This window comes from Bombyx mandarina, chromosome 05, assembly GCF_030267445.1.
Source record: "Bombyx mandarina strain Sakado chromosome 05, ASM3026744v2".
Taxonomy (NCBI): Eukaryota; Metazoa; Arthropoda; class Insecta; order Lepidoptera; family Bombycidae; genus Bombyx; species Bombyx mandarina.
In genome coordinates this window covers 13264456-13285788 of record NC_143212.1, presented here as the reverse complement: position 1 = coordinate 13285788, position 21333 = coordinate 13264456, and the positions used below count along the sequence as shown (strand labels likewise).

The 21333-nt window shown below is 37.2% G+C and overlaps 1 protein-coding gene across 8 annotated transcripts in view; it reads left to right on the top strand.

Moving 5' to 3' along the window:
• kcc (solute carrier family 12 member kcc) overlaps nt 1–21333 on the top strand; it is a 468256-nt gene that overhangs the window by 438500 nt on the left and 8423 nt on the right. For 6 of the 8 annotated variants that reach the window (XM_089727868.1, XM_089727863.1, XM_089727866.1 and 3 more), the window contains 15 exons: nt 8419–8679; nt 9423–9608; nt 10551–10786; nt 11330–11483; nt 12482–12668; nt 13861–14017; nt 14500–14712; nt 15338–15517; nt 16351–16470; nt 16757–16950; nt 17344–17512; nt 18058–18250; nt 18724–18939; nt 19298–19405; nt 20015–20065. In XM_089727868.1, coding sequence (XP_089583994.1) covers nt 8419–8679; nt 9423–9608; nt 10551–10786; nt 11330–11483; nt 12482–12668; nt 13861–14017; nt 14500–14712; nt 15338–15517; nt 16351–16470; nt 16757–16950; nt 17344–17512; nt 18058–18250; nt 18724–18939; nt 19298–19405; nt 20015–20065 — 2625 coding nt within the window. The remainder of the gene's footprint in view (nt 1–8418; nt 8680–9422; nt 9609–10550; nt 10787–11329; nt 11484–12481; nt 12669–13860; nt 14018–14499; nt 14713–15337; nt 15518–16350; nt 16471–16756; nt 16951–17343; nt 17513–18057; nt 18251–18723; nt 18940–19297; nt 19406–20014; nt 20066–21333) is intronic. The other 2 variants (XM_089727869.1, XM_089727865.1) reach the window with 1 other exon arrangement.

Below are 21333 nucleotides of genomic sequence, written 5' to 3'. Positions count from 1 at the left end.
CCGAAATGCGAATATAACTACCTACATTAGAATCTAGTATTAATTTATTTGAAAAGGCTCAGTAATAGTCTACACGTTCAACTTAGTTGATACCGCCTACTCTCTCTCTTTTCTTTGCTATGCATTTCATGTGGTGGTGGGGTCTGCTTTCCTTTTTTCTCCTCCTATTCGCTCTGTCTTTGACATCATCGACAGTAATATTCTATTCTCTTATGTACTTCAGTACATCTTTCCATCTTGTCTTGGCTTTTTCTCTAGCGCCTCGGGCGCCTTTCTCAAGGTGTAGTCTCCCGGTAGGAATTGGAAGAAGAGGAGGACTTTGGTCTTCCTCTTCTCCCTCTTCTTCTCTGGAGTCCGACATAACCCGATCTGTTACCCCTCTCGACTGGGATTCCCCAGCGTTAAAACAAAAAAAAGGTCTCCGACCGGGGAGGTCAGACTGCGCTGCCAAAAATCGGACAGTCTGGTGGCTTCCAGCTTATGTGACCATAATATGGCACATTCAGCTTAAAGTAGACAAAATCCAGTAAAACCATTTTTCCGAACTATTTCGAGTAGCCCTAACATTCCAACATTACGAATATTTGCTCCGTTACCATTATATATGTATATAAGAAAGAAGTCATTTCGTACAACGTACGTCATATTTCCTTGATTCCATATAAATTTAGTTATTGAACGAAAATATCTAGTTTATTACTTACATGCAAGATTTCATGTTCAGTATTATAACGGAGAAAAGACTTCGGATTCTCGAATAGCTTAAGAATGAAAACGAGTCAGGCTAGTGAAAAAAAATAGTGTTGTTTGTTAGTGTATATAGATTGTCTTGTCCGTAATTAAAAATTAGCTCATTATTGCTTAAATTTATAGCAATGTTTTGGAGCACTTGCAATGTAATCGAGTCATTTTGGTGCTTTTCAACTATTGAGCCATTTACTATTTTGTAAGCCGATAACTGTCTACTGAAGCTCTCTTTAGTAGACAGTTATATTAAGAAGACAGAGAAAAAGACTTATCTTTGCACTTTAAGCGTTTAATTCGACAAAACTCAGACACAACAACTTGACGAATCCACTTAAATATTCCAAGATAACGTAAGAGAACTCATAATTCCAAAAATATTCGACTTATAAAACAAGTTCTTTGAAACAATTCTGACGTAACTTATGAAAACATAAAAGTTAGATGCTTCATGCTTAGCTGATAGAACTTTTTTGCCAATGCCAGTAGCTGCGATGTGAAGTTTAATGATAAAAATTATAACATTAAGATAAAATTGATATATAAATGTAAAATGTCTGGCATTTAGTTAATAGCTACTAAAAAATCCTTAAAATATAATTTATAGATATCCAAAAACATTTGTAAATAAGATTTGTAATTTTAGATACACATATATGTATGTATCACTTTTTAGGTTGTAAATTCTAGTAAAATATGTAAATAAAGTACATTAGTAGAGCGGATGTGAAGCTGCGCTGAGAGGTTTCACCACCATCTCTATTCCTGCAGTAACTTAGGATGACCTTGCTTACAATACTATAGAGACTTTCCCCACGTGTCTCAAGATACGTAATGTTGTTACTTTGCAATGTTTTTATAGACGACGCGACATATTTACAATTTTCTAAAATATATCCGATAGTACTAGGCGTTTCGATATGCGCTTTCGCCTCTTTACAAGACATGGCATTACTCGTACCCGCATAACAATATATAAGCTAATACAAAAAATTAAAAAGCCTCAACAGGCTTAGAAAGATCGATTAAAAGTTTTCATTTTGGGATCATCGATCATTCTGGTATCTTAAAATAGCTAAATGCTGAACTAAAAATATTGTTAAAGTTAACATTGCAATCTACGATCCTTCAAATCCAGTTTTACCGTGACCACCAAAACTAAGTTCAAAAAGGCGGTTTCACTACCATTTAACAACCAGTGAATGTATAAACTAGGTCACCAATAGACGCGTACATCAATCACCAAATAACGTAGATGTATTTGACTGAAAGCGTGATACGTCAATAATTAATTACAGCAACTAAACAGTATCGAATCACTCCATTACGGCGACAACATGGAAACTGTAATTAGGACGACATGTTTACCAAGGCTTGCTTGAGTTGAGTGCGGTGTGAGCCAGCCCCTACGATAGGGCGCTTTACAGGTTACAATGCGGTTCCCACTACGATTATTGAATTTCATGTGCGAAGTGAGAAGTCTGGTTCTAGTAGAAAGCCTTGAACTCTGATAATACGACAAGAAAACAAAAACCAAAAGTGTGCTACACAATTTTGAGGAATATAAGTGGGAAGATCGGAACTTTTTGGTTAATTCACACTGGCACACTAGTTTTATTTTAAAAGAAGAAAACATAAATGACAGATATAAAATTGACATGACGATGCTACGAATATGTATGTAGTATTTTTTTGAAAGAATAAAAGATTTTGTTGTTAAACTAAATATCCACTAAATTTCGCCATACCATCCCACATATAGGTATATACCTTATTATTTTAGAACACATCGAAATAACTACTAATAATTCTTAACGAAGTGGTGACGGATATAGGAATCGTCAAGATTATTTTAACATAAGATCAACTTTATCATTTTCTGGTATCGAAGTTGGCCTCAATAGGGACATCGGAGAACACTCCACTCCTCTTCAGATCAAGGCCAGCTGTCATCAGAAGAAATGCGAGGCTTCGGTTTAAAACATTTTCACCGAGGTCAACAACCATCTGTCTTAAGTCTCATTCTAGCGAGTTGCGTGGTATTTAATACTGAGGGAAAATCAACTAAGCAATTTTATCCACATTATTTTACGATGCCGTTGAGATTTTTATGGTTTTTTAAAGAACTAACTTCAATAGAATTTTTGTACTAGATTTCTTTTTTATTGTTTAGATGGGTGGACGAGCTCACAGCCCACCTGGTGTTAAGTGGTTACTGGAGCCCATAGACATCTACAACGTAAATGCGCCACCCCCTTGAGATATAAGCTCTAAGGTCTGAGTATAGTTACAACGGCTACCCCACCCTTCAAGCCGAAACGCATTAATTCTTCACGGCAGAAATAGGCGGGGTGGTGGTACCTACCCGTGCGGACTCACAAGAGGTCCTACCACCAATGCAGTATTACAACACATACATTACATAAGAAAAAAATTCAATGGCATTCGATACGAGCTTGTGTCACATCAATAATCCTTACCTAAAATAAATACCTATTGAAATCATGAATATAAATAAGAGAGCGCAATCTCAAGCCGAGTCCAAAAACCGCACTTCCAACGTAAACGGAACAAAGGTGTTCATTACGTTAGCATTTCGATCGGGCGCCGCCGCGCCTCCCGGATGTCGAATAAGTGCCGAATGATGGCGACAGAACAAACGAAAACAAATAGGAAGAGCCCCAGCGTGATAAATGAGCCGTGTTACGCTTTGTTTAATGATCGAATCTTATTTATGAAGAGCTCAGAGCAATCAAGCTAAATTTAAAAATGGATTGGGTTTCCTTGATAATGTTATTCGTAAATCGAGACTGTGTTATCCTCATTCGGTTTTAATATCAAATATTAATTAACTTTATACTTTAATTCTTCTTCTTGCTTCGGTTTCCTCAATACTGAGTGTCGTGACCACCTCCTCGCAACAAGAGTTTATTACGGACCATTCCATGCCATTTGCCTCTATCTGCCGCCGAGTGTGCGAGTCCAACGTGTCGGGCCTCTACCTCGTGGTCTTCTTCCGTTCACCTTGCCAGTCACCATTAGCTTCTCCAAGCTGCCGTGATTCTTTCTTGCAATGTGCCCAAAGTATTCCAGAACTCTACGTAGGCAGATAGTAGAAAGCCCCGTCTTTATCTGGAGTTCTTGGAGGATCGACACGTTGGTGCGACGTGCTGTCCAGGGAATTCCTAGCATCTTTCGCCAGCACCACATCTCAAATGCATCAATTCGGTCGCGATCGGCTTTCTTCATCAGTTTAAAAAAAAAACATGCGCCATGAAAAGTACGAAATAAAATTTAACGAAAATGAAAAAAAGTAAAAGTAAACTTTATATTATCGTTTGAAAAAATAACTCGTTCAGAAAATAAAATGTAAATATCTCATTTGAAATGTAAACGCTTGATTCGTTTCATCCCACAAACGAGCTCGCTGCTCCAAATTCCTATTTGCACTTACAATTCATGGTAGTGCTCCCGACTCAACCGGTTATTTTATTAAGCACTAGCCTTAAGCTCGCAGCTTCACCCGCGTATACTACATATATATAAAATTATCATTTTATAAGATACTCTAATATATTCTATTCACTATCAATACCAGTTACATGAACTAGAGAACTTTCACGTTTCAACCCCAAACAATTATCCATACCACTATTCCCAGTATTTAATTAACGAATATACGATATCTCGTCAATTTTACTGCTGCTGTAATACTGGGGGAATAAGTTCCGGCACATATTTATAAAACTTGAAACACCGAATACTGAATAGAAATGTTGGGAATGATTTTGAATAGCTATGACACTATTTTGAAATAAAAAAGAAATGTATTTGAATGTCTTCAATTACGGATCTTATTATTTCTACTACGGATAATAAATTAATACTAATCAAATTTTGAGATGAGTGCGGATAAATATGCTTAATAATATCCAAATAGCAACTAAAATACTGACGCTATTTGTTAACTATGAAAATAAAGTATTCGTTTGTCCGCTAACCCTAAACTGCGTTCGTTAAACTAAGCGAATAAGCGCATGCAAATGAAGTGTAAATAAAACACGACAGCTTCCAATCTAATCTCGTTTTAGAGACGGTTGCCGCGTATCACTTTACATATATGAAATTTAAAAATATTACACTGAAGAGATTTTACGCAAGCGTTATATCATTATTCAGATAAGCTTTTATGATGAAATACTCGTTCGTATTGATGTTATGAGTTAATGTCGAGCGGGCATGATGTATGTCGCGCGATGCGTGGGTTTAACGTCAGCTTTATAAATAGGCTTCTTTTTCTTCTATACTAATATTATAAAGAGGAAAGATTTGTTTGTTTGTTTGTATTGAATAGGCTCCGAAACTGCTGAACCGATATGAAAAATTCTTTCACTGATTGGAAGCTACACTATTCCCGAGTGAAATATATTTTGAAAAAAATTCATATTTGAAAAAAAAAATTAGGAAAATCCTTACTAAAACTCCAATAATGTAACCCAAGGTGTAAAAAAAATACCTAAAATATTCTTTACATCGTGTGTGTGAAAATTATTCATTATAGAATAAATTAAGTTAGTACGGCTTTGTAGAACACATTATTATTTACAAAAAGTGTCCCGCCAGCATATGTCTAACTATTATAGTTACGCCGCAATAAGTGTTCTTTTATTTAAAAAAATAAAACTACGTCATATATCGTTGAAATTTTTGTTAAAGACCCGAGCGGAGCCGGAGCGGGCCGCTAGTACAGTATATAGGTAAAGAACTCGCAAGCCATATCGTTTAAGTGATATAGAAACTATAACAGTCCCAATTATATTCTAGTATCGGCTGTTTTACCCTTCAAATTCACGTATATTTTGGAACCATGTATGTATATATTTTAGATGTTGCGAGCTCATAAATTGCTGCGATGTTTATGGATTCGAGTAATACTTTCGAGTGTACTGGTGGTAGAACCTCTTGTGAGTCCGCGCGGGTAGGTACCATCGCCCTGCCTATTTCTGCCGTGAAGCAGTAATGCGTTTCGGTTTGAAGGGTGAGGCAGCCGTTATAACTATACTGAGACCTTAGAACTTATTTCTCAAGGTGGGTGGCGCATTTACGTTGTAGATGTCCATGGGCTCCCGTAACCACTTAACACCAAGGGGGTGTGAGCTCGTCCACCCATCTAAGCAATAAAAAATAATAAAAAAAAACACTAAAACCAGATGAGCTTTGAAATAATCTGCATATAAAAACTAATTAATTTATTTATTTTATACCAAAATAACCTAAATACCGGTACCATGCTGCAACATAGCCGTAACACTGAGAGTCTTACTCATACCATTTAGTAACATTGGTACATAAATATGATATTCGCGAGAGGCACTAATCATAAGTACATGACCAACAATTCAGAATGAAAACGGGTTTAATTTAATCCTAAAAGCTTACCATTAACAAATCAGTCGAACACTCTCGGCTAACTTAGTTTCTGGAGTGGACAGTTTGTACAGCACCGTAAAACTTTCGCCGAGCAAAACTCTTAACTAGTCCGAGTAGCCAATAGTGTCAGACTTGGGAGCGATCTGCAAGTTTCTACGGGTAAAACCTTTCAACTTTAAAGTTTTGTATCGTCTGTTCGATCTGTACTAGCTTTTTGAAGATTGAGAAATAGTTTTGCGGTTTCTGTTTTGTTTTCGAAATCAATAATAAAATCAAAGAAGTTTCTTTAAGGCATACGCAAACGAAAACCGTTTATCTTCTTCTTCTATATATAATATAAAATGAATTAATATTTGTGGAAGTCCAAAGAAGGCTTAAAAGCTAGATAAATATGAAAATGCTCGGAATTAAATAAAAATGACAATTTTGTTTTTCCTTTGATGTGTCCCCCGTCGGACGGATTCCTTTTGTTTGTTTTAAGTTTATTTTATACAAAAGTTTAGGGTCTTTTAATTATCGATTGAGGCACCACGAAGTCTGCCGGATCAGCTAGTCTATTTATATAACAGAAGATGTTAGACTAATATTTATATAACAGAAGATGCCCTTGGTGCTACCACCATTATTTCTGTGCTTTCGTAGAAGCATAACTTGGGAGGGCCAGTATCTTGACTCGGCCGCAATGCATTCACGCATTCCGGTTCCAAAAGTGATATGAGCGTTATTTCCATGCGAAGGAGTTTTCGATTTAACTATTAAAGGTATGCTAGAAATCGGCTGCCCATCTCTACAGATAGAAAATGCGGCTATCATTCAAAATAACGTCAACATCAGCATGTAACACTCTATATGATAAAGTAATAAAGTCACGTCTATTCAAGACACCTTACGGAATCATCCAGGGATACCCAAATAACCAAAATTGAGACAGTTACGTAACACCGAATAAGGCTGTAACGTAACACGTTTCTCTTTACTTATTCTACATACAGAACGTATTTCAAGTATATTTGTTACGTGATCCGTTTACCGGGAGTTCGAATAACTTAAATAATAATAGGGGCAGAATCTGATAAGTGTATATTAAATTGAATAAAAACAAATCTTATTTAAAGTAATTTTATTACAAAAGACCTTTTTAAAAACAAACAATGAATACGTTTGTTTTATTTTATACCATACTAGCTGACCCGGCAGACTTCGTAGTGCCTCAATTGATAAATAAAAGTCCTAAAATTTTGTTCAAAATAAACTTAAAATAAACAAAAAGAATCCGTCCGACGGGGGACATATCAAAGGAAAAACAAAATTGTTATTTTTTTTTAATTCCGAGCATTTTCATATTTATCTACCTTTTAAACCTTCTCTGGACTTCCACAAATAATCCAAGATCAAAAATAGTCAAATCGGTCCAGCCGTTCTCGAGTTTTAGCGAGACTAACGAACAGCAATTCATTTTTATATATATAGATTAGACATGATTTGTTTATGCCCTACAGTCATATTAACATAAAAAAGATTAGGTACTTTTTTATTTAACGGCAGGCGACGTAACATATTCTCAAGCCGTACTTGACATATTATGTACATTCCGTCTACGTACATTTTCAAATGTAAATTTCATTTATTCTTATCTAGATTATAATAATATGAAAATGAATTTAGTTTCTAGAAAATATACGAGTAAATAAGAACAGCTTCGGAGTATATCAGCGAAGCTTGAGAAAACAAAGTATTCGATAGAGTCCGTTATCTTCAAGAATGGTCCATAAATGTTAAGTGTTCTTCGAAACGACGATTGAGTTGAGCTAGAATAATTAATTAATGAAATAAATTGAAAAAAATATGTTTAGGGTATATTATATAAGGCCGGTACCAAATAACAACTTGTAGCTTTTCTGGTGGTAGGACCTCTTGTGAGTCCGCGCGGGAAGTTACCTGTCTATTTCGGCCGTGAAGCAGTAATACGTTTCGGTTTGAAGGGTGGGGCAGCCGTTGTAACTATACTGAGACCTTAGAACTTATAACTCAAGGTGGGTGGCGCATTTACGTTGTAGATGTCTATGGGCTACAGTAATCACTTAACACCAGGTGGGCTGTGAGCTCGTCCACCCATCTAAGCAATAAAAATAAATAAATAAAACGCATTATAAGTGATATTCTAAAACAGTACAAATTTTGTTCCACAATGTTGTCGTTTTAAGTTTACAAGTTATTTTATTTCTAAAAAAAATTCTATCACAGGAAGAGATCGAGGACCGACCTAGAGCAGCCACGTTCCTCAGCTCACTAGCGGACTATGCGAATACAATCCCCACGGCATCCGCCGCAGACCCTGATGCCCCCAAGCCAGCCCCACCAGCCCGCATGGGCACGCTCATCGGCGTGTACCTGCCTTGCATCCAGAATATCTTCGGTGTGATCCTATTCATCCGGCTCACCTGGGTTGTCGGCACCGCTGGCGCTATACAAGGATTCCTCATTGTTCTAACCTGCTGCTGTACGGTAGGTGGTTTACATTCATATAACATACGTCGTCGTGGCCAAAAGGATAAGACGTCCGGTGCATTCGTATCTAGCGATGCAACGGTGTTCCGATCCCGCATGCGGGTACCAATTTTTCTAATGTAATACGTACTTAACAAATGTTCACGATTAACTTCCACGGTGAAGGAATAACATCTTGTAATAAAAATCAAAGTAAAAAATCAAAAGTAATTACTGGTGGCAGGACCTCTTGTGAGTCCGCACAGGTAGGTACCACCACCCCGCCTATTTCTGCCGTGAAGCAGTAATGCGTTTGAGTTTGAAGGGTGGGGCAGCCATTGTAACTATACTAAGACCTTAGAACTTATATCTCAAGGTGGGTGGCGCATTTACGTTGTAGATGTCTATGGGCTCCAGTAATTACACCAGGTGGGCTGTGAGCTGGACCACCCATCTAAGCAATAAAAAAAAACACAACATCAATCATATTTTTTGTGTAAATTGTCGAAATATACAAATTATGCGATTGAAATGGTCCAACAACAAAACAGTCTGTTTACAAACTTGCCTTATTAAGATCAGAAAGCTCTCGACTCGCAATTAGGTTTGTAATCAACTACCTCGAACAACAACAAAAGTATGATTGAGTTTCTATTGTTCATAGCCAAGTGTCAACTCTTCAAAATCTCGCTCCTAAAACTGATAAAACTGGGTCAGATAGACTATTGAGATAACGATGTAACCATAAAATATGTCGGCAGACGATGTTAACCGCAATATCAATGTCTGCCATCGCAACGAACGGCGTGGTGCCGGCGGGGGGATCGTATTTCATGATCGGTCGGTCCCTGGGGCCGGAGTGCGGCGGGGCGGTCGGCATGCTGTTCTACACGGGTACAACCCTAGCGGCCGCTATGTACATCGTTGGAGCTGTCGAAATCGTACTGGTTAGTAACTACAGCTACGCCAAAAGTAAAATTATAAAAAAGTAAAATATTTCTGCTGTGAAGCAGTAATGCCTTTCGGTCTGAAGTGTAGGGCAGCCGTTGTAACTATACTGAGATCTTAGAACTTATATCTCAAGGTGGGTGGCGCATTTACGTTGTAGATGTCTATGGGCTCCAGTAACCACTTAACACCAGGTGGGCTGTAAGCTTGTCCACCCATCTAAGCAATAAAAAAACAATAAAATAAAAAAGATTTTTTGCCATTTCACATACCGCTTGAACCATTTCAAGGGTTTTCAAATTAAATTTTGCCCTTGTAACGGATTCACACATAACTCATGTTTACTTAATCAAGCGGTGCATAAGCTCTAATACCTATTTGCACTAATTTCTCTCTGATATTACACCAGCTCTCCGGCTCGAAGATACAATGTTATAATTTTATGAGACATATTACAAAGCGGTGCTCATCTCTATTCGGCTGGCACACAGGTCAAGACTCTAGAGGTTCGCGTTCGATTTTCAACGACCGTACTTACTCTACACATGAAATAGTTCATCGGAAATAAGGAACAAATATTATCGCGATGTCCTTTTATATAATTCTGAAAAGACATCAGAATATTTATAAAACAAAGTAATTGTGTTTGTTGAGGGTACAGTTTCAAATTATTTTTAAGATACGTTCATAGCTCATCTATGCTATTCGTGCCCCCGATGAAAGAAATAGTAGATTTAAGACTGAAATGAAAATATTTTTTCTTGACTACTCGTGAAAAAACTTTCATAATTGACTGCGATTGGTACTACATATTAAGCCTAAGACTCCACTGCAAATGCTAATGGTAATGCGATGCTTATCAGCATTAGGAATATTATTTTTAGATTAAGACGGAAAAGGCTAAGAACATAAAAATTTTTTTTTGCTTTCTGTCATTTTAGACTTACATGGCACCGTGGATATCAATTTTCGGCGATTTCACTAAGGACCCAGAGGCAATGTACAACAATTTCCGCGTCTACGGAACCGGTTTGCTCCTCATTATGGGGATGGTTGTTTTCGTTGGAGTGAAGTTCGTCAACAAATTTGCTACTGTCGCTCTGGCCTGCGTCATCCTCTCCATCACCGCGGTATATGCCGGAATATTCGTCAACTTCTATGGAAACGATAGCTTACAGTAAGTTATCAACACGAACGTTAAGAGTATCACTTGATTAAGAGCAGAAAACGTTGAACAGTCTCACGGCATACCGGTTATCAAAGCTGTAACAGAATCCCATTGATGTCAAATTGATCTCAAAGCAAAGTTTGAGCTTTGATAAACTCAATACGACTAGCCTGCCTCTTGAACCAAAGCACATAGCTCCTATACGCTTGATATAGGTACCAAAACAAACAAGCTCCCAACAAATTCTTCCACAAGTGCTCAAGACAAGAGCTAGTAGACATACTATTATCGTTTTAATTATGTTTGTTCCTAATAGTTTCATCTGAATGAGTATATTTCTTATTATAGTATATTTTTTACATTCTCGCGAATCATAAACACAATCAATATTACTTTGAGTATTTTTAAACTCGTATTTATTATTCTCATTTTATTATTCTTGATGTTCTAAAAACTTTACAGAATTCGAAGTCGTATTAATATTTTGTATTGGTTAAAATAACACAATTCGAAATTTATCTCCGATAAATTAATATGATGCTTTTATTTCAGAATGTGTGTACTAGGACGCCGCTTGCTCAAGGATATTCATATTAGCAATTGCACAAAGGACCCAAAAGGCGAACTGCATGCAATGTTCTGTCCCGATAAAATCTGTGACCCCTACTACGAAGCCCACAACATAAGCATTGTGCAAGGAATTAAGGTAATAGTCGCTTTTAAAATACACTTTCATGGGGCTTATAATATGGCCTCATTATTCAAGAACTCAATTATTCATTTCCTGCGTTTTCCATTACTCTGAATTTCAAATATTCGGAAAATTATAAAACGATATAACAATAAGATGCTAAAATTCAAAGGTTCAAATAGTTATAAAACTTAGTATTTAGAAGACTAGAAAAAGAATACTTAATAGATTTGAAAACTTAAAAATCTTTATAAAAACATCTGTCGCTTTTTATTAACCAAAAACAAATTACTCGACTCAGTCATTCGTTATTTATAATAAATACTACAGTGGAACTTGACGCTGTATGTTCGCCACCCCTAAATATTTACTCTGGTAATCACTGTTGCTCTCTGAAGGATCCATATAGAAAAGTTTTTACAGTTGGGATGATAATGAAAATTCTGGACCAGATATATATTTTCACCAGTACTGTTCACGATATTGGACTAATAACATATTGGCACAATGCCAAATGAAAATTTTCTTTGAACGTCGCGTGTTGCAAACAAGTCTATTGATCGCAAGGATACTTCAAGCCTCGATGTCTTTTTGGTTTGCCATTACGCTTAGATACATTGACCATCAACTTCTAGTTATTACCGAAGTTTGAGACTTACAACTAACAGAAGTCCGTAATATAATTTGTAAGTTGGGATGAACATTGAACATGGCCGGTCGAGTCTCGAACGTTGTTACCTAACAAAGTTTTGCTAGAGGCAGGTTTCTATATACGCGGAACATCAATCTTACAGTTAAATTGTATTTAAAAATACACTTTAACTGTATATTTTTTAGTAATAATTATTTTGATTAACATTTACTTAATATACTAATTCTGGACGGCAAATACACCTTGATGTGACGCTACCCTCTGAAAGTTATGCAATAAGTATTTGGACCTGTTATATGAGTATTGTCGAAATTCTAGAATTTAATTCTAAAAGTAAAATCTTTGTGTGTCTCTCACCCAGGGTCTCGCAAGTGGGGTTTTCTTCGATAACCTCCAGGACTCGTTCATCCAAGAAGGTCAATACATCGCATACGGCAAGGAACCTGACGACATTGAACAGATGGAGAGACCTACCCACAATCAAATTTACGCGGACATCACTACTACTTTCACAATTTTGATAGGCATATTCTTCCCTTCGGTGACCGGTAAGACATAAGGTGTACATGATTTGTTCACCAAAAAAATTATAGAACATTAACTTTGTATCTCATGTCGAACTTAACCTTATTTAGAATAAGTAATTTCCATTGCATCCATATTTTCCATGCTCAACTTAGAAACTGGTATTTTACTTAAAAAACACATTAAAATAATATTAACACTCTCACCGCCACCTATATATAGAATTTGTCGGTGCGGCAGGCCGTGCGGTCCGCCGGCGGTCGCAACTATACCTAGCCGTGCAGGCCGTGGTGAAAAATCGATAACGAGCTTAGCAGGCCATACGGGCGGCTGGCGGACTCACTATTTATTTGTACTAGCAGGCCGTGCGGTCCGCTACCACCTCGTGATTTCATATTAATTTTATAGTGGATGGCCTGCTGTTACAGAAAAGTGAAGCTGCCAGATGAAAAATTTACTTTTTTACCTACAATTTAAAAAAAAAATTGTTGCTGTATCTTGAAATTTATAGGATTACTAGAGGGTTAATTACAGCAAATAAAAATACATTATAAACGATAGGAACTTAGTTCTATTCATAAAAAATGACATTACTGCCTTATAATGGCGCTATGGAAGTTTGTAAAGCATTCGGAGACTACTGGAAAAGAAAAATTAGAAATTTGAAGGGCAAACTAAGTATTGACTTTCTTTTTTACTTCACATGCTTATAGACTTGTCAAGCCTTTTGCGGCTTCTGACGGATGTTGGTATTGGCGTCTGTATGTATGGTGTCTTCCTTCTGAAGATTTATCATCAGAACACCTATTTATGATTCCGAATTCTACGTCTGTAGATGGTTGGTAGTCTGAGTCATCTACTGAATCCGACATAATGATAAAAACTTCGCACAAATGATGAAATGCACAAGAAAGTAATGGTAATCTAAAGAAAAACGCGCGAAAATGCGACCGTTGCAAGCCGTGCGGGCAGCCGGCGGGCTAATGATTGATTATTAGGTGTGGCGTGACAGACTCGAAATTGTTTTAAGTAGTTACAGAAATTTTGTTATATTTTGGCGCGAAACATACGGTGCGCCGGCGACCCGTACGGCCTGCTAATCTTGTTTACTGCAACATATTGGTGGCGTGTCTAACTCGAAAATATATGACCCGCCGGCGGACCGTATGGCGGTGAGAGTGTTAAAATATGCGCTTCGATAATCTTTTTTAACAGGCATAATGGCTGGTTCAAATCGCTCCGGAGACTTGGCCGATGCTCAAAAGAGTATTCCAATTGGAACTATTTGTGCGATCCTCACCACTTCCACCGTCTACCTCTCGTGCGTGCTGTTATTTGCTGGCACTGTCGATAATTTGTTACTCAGAGATAAGTAAGTAAAGTTAACATAATCTTCAAGAGTAGTTAAGAGTAATTAACATTAATATTTTGCCGTTTACAACGATACAATGACAATTGTAGCATCGAAGGAGTCAGTGTAACATCAGTCGAAACTTGTTCGTAGTCTAATAGATAAAACGCTGGGCTTATTCAAACCGAGTGACGTAACTATCCTCGAGTTAAAAACATCTGGCAGATCCAATCATTTTCACGAAGAATTAATGAATAGGATAAAGAAGAAGGGTCGTGAAGTAATAGGATAGTGAATAAAAAAATCTCCCCTATAAATATATAATATAAATAAATTATTATTAATAAGGCATTTTGTTAGCACATAGTTATAACTACCTTGCACGTTTCAGTCGCGAAGTAATCGTGCTACCCAATTTGAAGTAGCGGACAACTATAATGCAATACAATGCGGCATAATAACTCTTTTACTTCTTGTGCGCTAATTTACAAATCTTTTATTAGATTCGGTCAATCGATTGGCGGGAAATTGGTCGTTGCGAACATGGCGTGGCCAAACCAATGGGTGATTCTGATCGGCTCATTCCTGTCGACATTGGGCGCGGGACTCCAATCTCTAACCGGTGCGCCGCGACTACTGCAAGCCATCGCCAAAGATGAAATCATTCCTTTTCTCGCTCCATTTGCAGTCTCTTCCAAACGAGGAGAGCCTACCCGGTGAGTTAAAGAACTAATTATGATTGTTACAGTGAATACAGCCAAACAAGAAATACAGTTTTAACATCTGTTAAAAAATAAGATTAATTAAGTACATGTAATTAAATATAATTAAATTAAGGTTACATACATTGCATAATATAATCATGTGGAAGGTTTTATATCTGTAACATGTAAACCGCAATTATGTCAATATTTACGTCACGTTTTCTTCCCTCGCTACGTGAAAATATCCTGGCATCCCCCTAGCAATTACTACCAAAAGCTAATATCAGAACTTTATAAGCTGGTCTTATTTCTTTAATTACGACAACTAAACGATAAAAAGAATCATTGTTTAATTTATATTCGAAAGCATATGCACTAACAAAAACTCATCATCATTCTCCGGCCCTCTCCCAGTCACCTGGGGTGATTCCGCAACATGTTTACTCCTTCTATACTCCTCTATCATATACTATTTCTTCGCTCACTCCCCTCTTACACATACTGTCTTTCACGCAATTCCTCCATTTCTTCTTAAGTTTACCTCTTCCTCTAGCTACAACTCGTAAAGTTCAATTACTTTACTTAAATTATAATGATCGCCATTTATGTATTTATGAGATGTATGGTATTTATCCAGGGCCTTACTTCTGACCATGGCAATCTGCCAATGCGGCATCTTACTCGGGAACGTCGACATCTTGGCTCCCCTGTTGTCCATGTTCTTCTTAATGTGCTACGGATTCGTCAACTTGGCTTGTGCTCTTCAAACTCTACTGAAGACCCCGAACTGGCGTCCTCGCTTCAAATACTACCACTGGTAAGTAAATTGTTATTAAATAAAAAGATAAATAATCTAAATTACTTTGGCTATATTTTTTTTTCAAATAATTAAGTTATTATGAACACTATATATGACACGATATATGAAGTACATTCATTTCTTGAAACTACACTTGTAGTACATAGATGGTATTACTTCAGAAATCTTCCTAGTAGTGCCAACAATAACTCATCGTACCACTACTCATGACAGTCCAGTGAAAGATTCGAGAATGCACAGAGAACAATCTTACAAAGAAACATTAATTTGAATTCCCTCGAATATTATTAACCTAATAAGTAGATATACAGACTAATATTAATTGTATATATTGACAAAGTAAATGATAGTCACTATATCTCACACCACACCCATGCTATAGTCAATAACGACTAGATAAAGTTTCAATTCACTCGAAACCAACACACACACCTTTTTTTTATATGCACAGTATATTTCTTATTATTATTACAAATTTTGAATTTTCAATTAGTTTTCGAAAAGTGCATTTAGTAAGTCTATTTGGACAAAGTTCTTGGAACAGTCAGAGGAATTCTACCATCACTCAGTTACTCAGAGAAATAACGACTGACAGACATTGTTGTTGGAAAAGCAGAGCCAAATTTAATAATTAACTATTAAATAAACCAAAAAATGTTTTCTTCTTCCAGTACCTTCTTATCAATAATTGAGACCGGTACAGATATTAAGCAGGATAAAACGACAGCATAACGTCCAATAATTATTGTCCTTGGTACTGCCGATTTCCGAGAGCATTAGGACTAAATTGAATTTTATTATGACACAAATTTATTTGTACGCCTGAACAGGTCCCTTTCCCTTGCCGGTCTGACACTCTGCATCTCCATCATGTTTATGACGTCCTGGTTCTACGCGCTCATCGCGATTGGCATGGCGGGTCTCATCTACAAGTATATTGAATATCGCGGGTAAGATATTTAGAAGACAAACATTTTCTTTGTTCAGTTGCATTCCTTTAGTTGAGTTAATGAAATCCAATAAACCACAATAAACTGATTAATCGCTCTACATATTATATTATGTCAAGTCGACAAAAAAAAACAGATTTTCAAATCCAAATTTTCAGTCTAATATTTTTATGTTCTAATGATATTTAAATTTTAAAAGAACAGCAACATATGTATGTTTACTAAAATATATAAAAATATGTTTATAAAATAAAAATACTGGTCATGTTCTGTTTATCCTGTATAGTGCTGAAAAGGAATGGGGTGACGGTCTCCGGGGTTTGGCTCTGTCGGCTGCACGCTATTCCCTTCTTCGTTTGGAGGAAGGTCCACCACACACCAAGAACTGGCGTCCCCAAGTCCTCGTTTTGGCCAAACTTAATCCCGACCTGATGCCTACCTACCGCAAGATGCTCGCATTTGCCAACCAACTTAAAGCAGGTTAGCTATATTTAAATAATCATTTTATAAGAATAAAATATAACTATTAAAATATAAAGAAAGCGTATTTAAGTGATGCTTAATGCTGCTGAAAGACTACTCATCACCGGCAAAGTGGAAGGAAAGAGGCCTAGGGGGCGCAGTCCCATGCGCTGGTATGAACAGATTAAGACGTTGGACTCCAGCATCAATATCGCTATCCACTGCGTGAGGGACAAGAAGGAATGGAGGAACATAGTCCTAACAAAAGTGCTCCACAAAGGTCACGACCCTCATTACTGAGGAACAGGACTCACGGAGGAGGAACCCTGCTGAACGAGCGATATCTGCTGATATTTTCAAATACGGAAGCTGTTTAGTTATTTTGAATATTGATGGCTCCCCCCTGCATAGGGAAGGGACTGACGGTGTGCGTGTCGGTGCTCGGCGGGGAATTCCCGAAGCGCGCAGGCGAGGCGTCTACGGCTCGACAGAACCTACGGAAATGTATGGACGATGAGAAGGTCAAAGGCTTCGTTGACGTGCTCGTCTCACCGAATGTTCCCGACGGACTGAGCCACTTGTGAGTTCATTTTATTACCTTACATTTTATTACTTATTCAATACGTAATCGTACACTATCCCATATACATTTTGAAGTCGTCGTGGCCTAAAGGATAAGACGTACGGTGCATTCGTATATAGCGATGCCACGGTGTTCCGCAGGCGGGTACCAATTTTTCTAATGAAATACGTACTTAACAAATGTTCACGATTGACTTCCACGGTGAAGGAATAAGATCTTGTAATAAAAATCAAAGCCGCAAAATTATAATTCGCGTAATAACTGGTGGTAGGACCGTGAGTCCGCGCGGGTAGGTACCATCATCCCGCTAATTTCTACCGTGAAACAGTAATGCGTTTCGATTTGAAGAATGGGGCAGCCGCTGTAGCTATGCTGAGACCTTAGAACTTATATTTCAAGGTGGGTGGCGCATTTACGTTGAAGATGTCTATGGGCTCCAGTAACTTTAACACCAGGTGGGCTGTGAGCTCGTCCAGCCATCTAAGCTATCAAAAAAAAAACTTATATTGATAAGCACTGAGTTGCGTCTGAACATCCATCAGGGTCCAAACGACGGGTCTGGGCGGTCTGAAGCCGAACACTGTGATAGTGGGGTGGCCGTACGGCTGGCGACGCGCGGAGGAGCCTGAGCCGCGACACCGCGGGTTCCTGCACACCGTCCGTGCGGTGGCCTCGGCTCGCATGGCTCTCCTCGTACCCAAAGGCATCAACTTTTACCCTGACTCTACTGAAAAGGTACTGCTCGTATCCAACTACAACTTTGGAAACGCTAAAAATCGCTGTTTTATTATTTTGAACAAAAAAAATACCGTGAGATTGGTCATTAGGACTATTTCTGATTAAATCAATCAAACCCTCCACAGCCCATAGAGTTAGAAAACGCTTTCGACATTGACGTTTTAGTATTTTTGTGCACTGGTAACCATTTACCACCAGCTATACTCGTAAGCTAGTCTACGCCAACAAAAGAGGTGTTGGCACATTCGTATTATGATTTGATTTGGCTTATCAATACCGACACCGAAATAGTCATTTCCAAAGATTAAGCTCAAGCAAGTTACCAAAATTTCTAAGCTAAGTTTAAGCTAAATCAAATTACCCACACATAGATCAATTAGGACAAGAAAAATAAGAATTTGTTAAGATTACATGCAAATAAAGCATAAAAAATGTATTGTAACATAAAATCAAATTTAATCAATATTAAGGTATCTGGCAATATCGACATCTGGTGGATCGTACACGATGGTGGCATGCTGATGTTACTCCCGTTCCTGCTGAAGCAGCACCGCACCTGGAAGAACTGCAAGATGCGCATCTTCACCGTCGCTCAGATGGAAGACAACTCTATTCAAATGAAGAAAGACCTCAAGATGTTTCTTTACCAACTCCGTATTGAAGCTGAAGTTGAAGTTGTTGAAATGGTACAATTTAATAATATAGTTAAATTATCTAATAGCGATGTTCTCAAATATCCGAAACTGTTAGGAATACGTATTCATTCTGTTGGATGATTATCAGCACGTCTGAATTATGGTAACCGGACTAACCGGTGACCTAGAATAATGTAGATTCTCAATTTTGCTAAATCCCTTAGCGCGCCCGAGTTTTGTGCGCACATCACAAACTACTTTTAACAATATTAGTGTAAAAATTCAGAAACCTCGTACGTTGTTATTGAATAGTCGATTATGAGTTCTACTAGTCTACTAACAGTTCTGAAGAATTATCAAGTTAGTTTTCAAAGTCAAGTATTACACCTACATTTGAATTCTCCATCAGACTGACAGCGATATATCGGCCTACACATACGAGCGCACCTTGATGATGGAACAACGCAACCAAATGCTCCGCGAACTGCGCCTCAACAAACGGGAGACAATGGGAATGGTAAGTACACGAAGAAACCGTCTACATAATTAGAGGAGCGTCCACACTAGTAAAATATAAAGACCATGCCAAGTACTTTACATGAGATTGTCCAATGTTTCCTTTCCTTATTTAATTTTTAATTTAACAACATCCTTAAAGGTTTGAAATAAAACATTATTGACGTCATCTGACGACAAATTTGTAATGGACGCCCCTCCTTCTGTATCGAGTTTCATCATTATACAACCTGTAAGCTCAACTCACTTTAGTGTAATCTAGACAGTCATATAACAAAAAGTCACGCGTATTTACATTCATATGTTTCGTCTTACGTGTTGTATAATGTTCGGAGGCAGCGCTCTGAAATAATCTGGCTGGAACAGTTGCAAATTATGAAAATATTCTCAATTTTAGTGATATCTAATTTAAACAAATTGTACCTACTGCAACACTAAATTTTATGTGATAATCCCATAACATTTTACTGTGTACAGTGCAAAATATTTGTTAATAAGTAATATTAAATTTATGTGTTCAGATTTCTGCCTTAAGTACAACTGTATAGCTTGTTTGTAAATCATAAAGTGATGTTTACACTAACATGTTTGTCTGTCGCTACCGGTGCAGATGCAAAATTACGTGGACTCGAATGAAAACGCTGAGGAGAAGTTGCCTCTGGTAAAAAAGGACCTTATACCCTGGAATTGAGTCCACTTGTTCAGCTAAATTTTTATTTGGAATTTATTTCTATTTTATATTATCACCTACACGTCTGAATTTTTATTTTAGTCAATGATTTTAAGACTTGTAGTTAAGCACCGAGCGATGTGTATTTGTATAGATATGTTTGTTTCGTGCTATATTTTTGCGTGTCTGTTGTCAGTGCCCAATCTTTTCATTGTACGTCTTTGTATTGATCTCTCGAATATCGATAGGGTTCATTTCGGGCCATTTGTACTTACGCAAATCTTTAAATTCTTACGGATCTCTCTCTATCTATCTCTACGCAAGTACTATTTTACTGTAAATACCAGTAGCTCATATACTTATATTGGATTCAGTCAACAAACCAGTAAAAATTTAAATACCAGTATAAAGTATTATGAGTATTTATAGTAGTAGTATTAGTAATTAACAAAAACACCGAATGAGCCCTGTCACCCACGTTCATCATCATCACATTGTTTTTAGGCATTCAATGTTCGCTTTCGATGTTTAATCTTTATTTACATAGATTATAATTCTTCTTCATTATATCTGCGCACTAAATCATATTCCTATCTCTTTTATTTAAATTAAAGTATATCTTTACATTTAGTTTAATGTCCTGGTAAGGAAGAAAATAAAAAAACCTGAGTTTATGGAACAAGATTTATCAAAATGATTACAAATAGTCAAATCACAGATAATATAAATACAAAATAGTTTATGTTAATATAAATAAATAAAAAGTGGTACATAAAGCTATTTTAGAAATATGAAACTCTTAGGTATATCTAAAAGCGATAAATATAAATATTCCTATACTATTCTATGTCTTAACAGAAATGCTCTTTTGCTACCGATGCTAAAAAATTCGAATGCAAATGACAAGAAATGCATTCTATAAATGAAAAAAAAAATACATTATAAATTTGTGCAAACTTGATAAGAATGTAAATCGTTTGATAGTAATTAAACAGAATGATTACCATTTCCCAGTCACCGTCCTCGCCGAACCCGTCGCTTGCGACGAAGGGCTCGACGAGTAAATTAACTCATAAACAAAGCCCACTGAGTTTCTCGCCGGATTTTCTCAGTGGGTCGCGTTTCCGATCCGGTGGTAGATTCTGCGAAGCACTGCTCTTGCTAAGGCCGGTGTTAGCAACACTCCCGGTTTGAGCCCCGTGAGCTCACCTACACGTCAAGGAGAAGCTGAAATAGCCTCTCAAGGCTATCAGCATAGG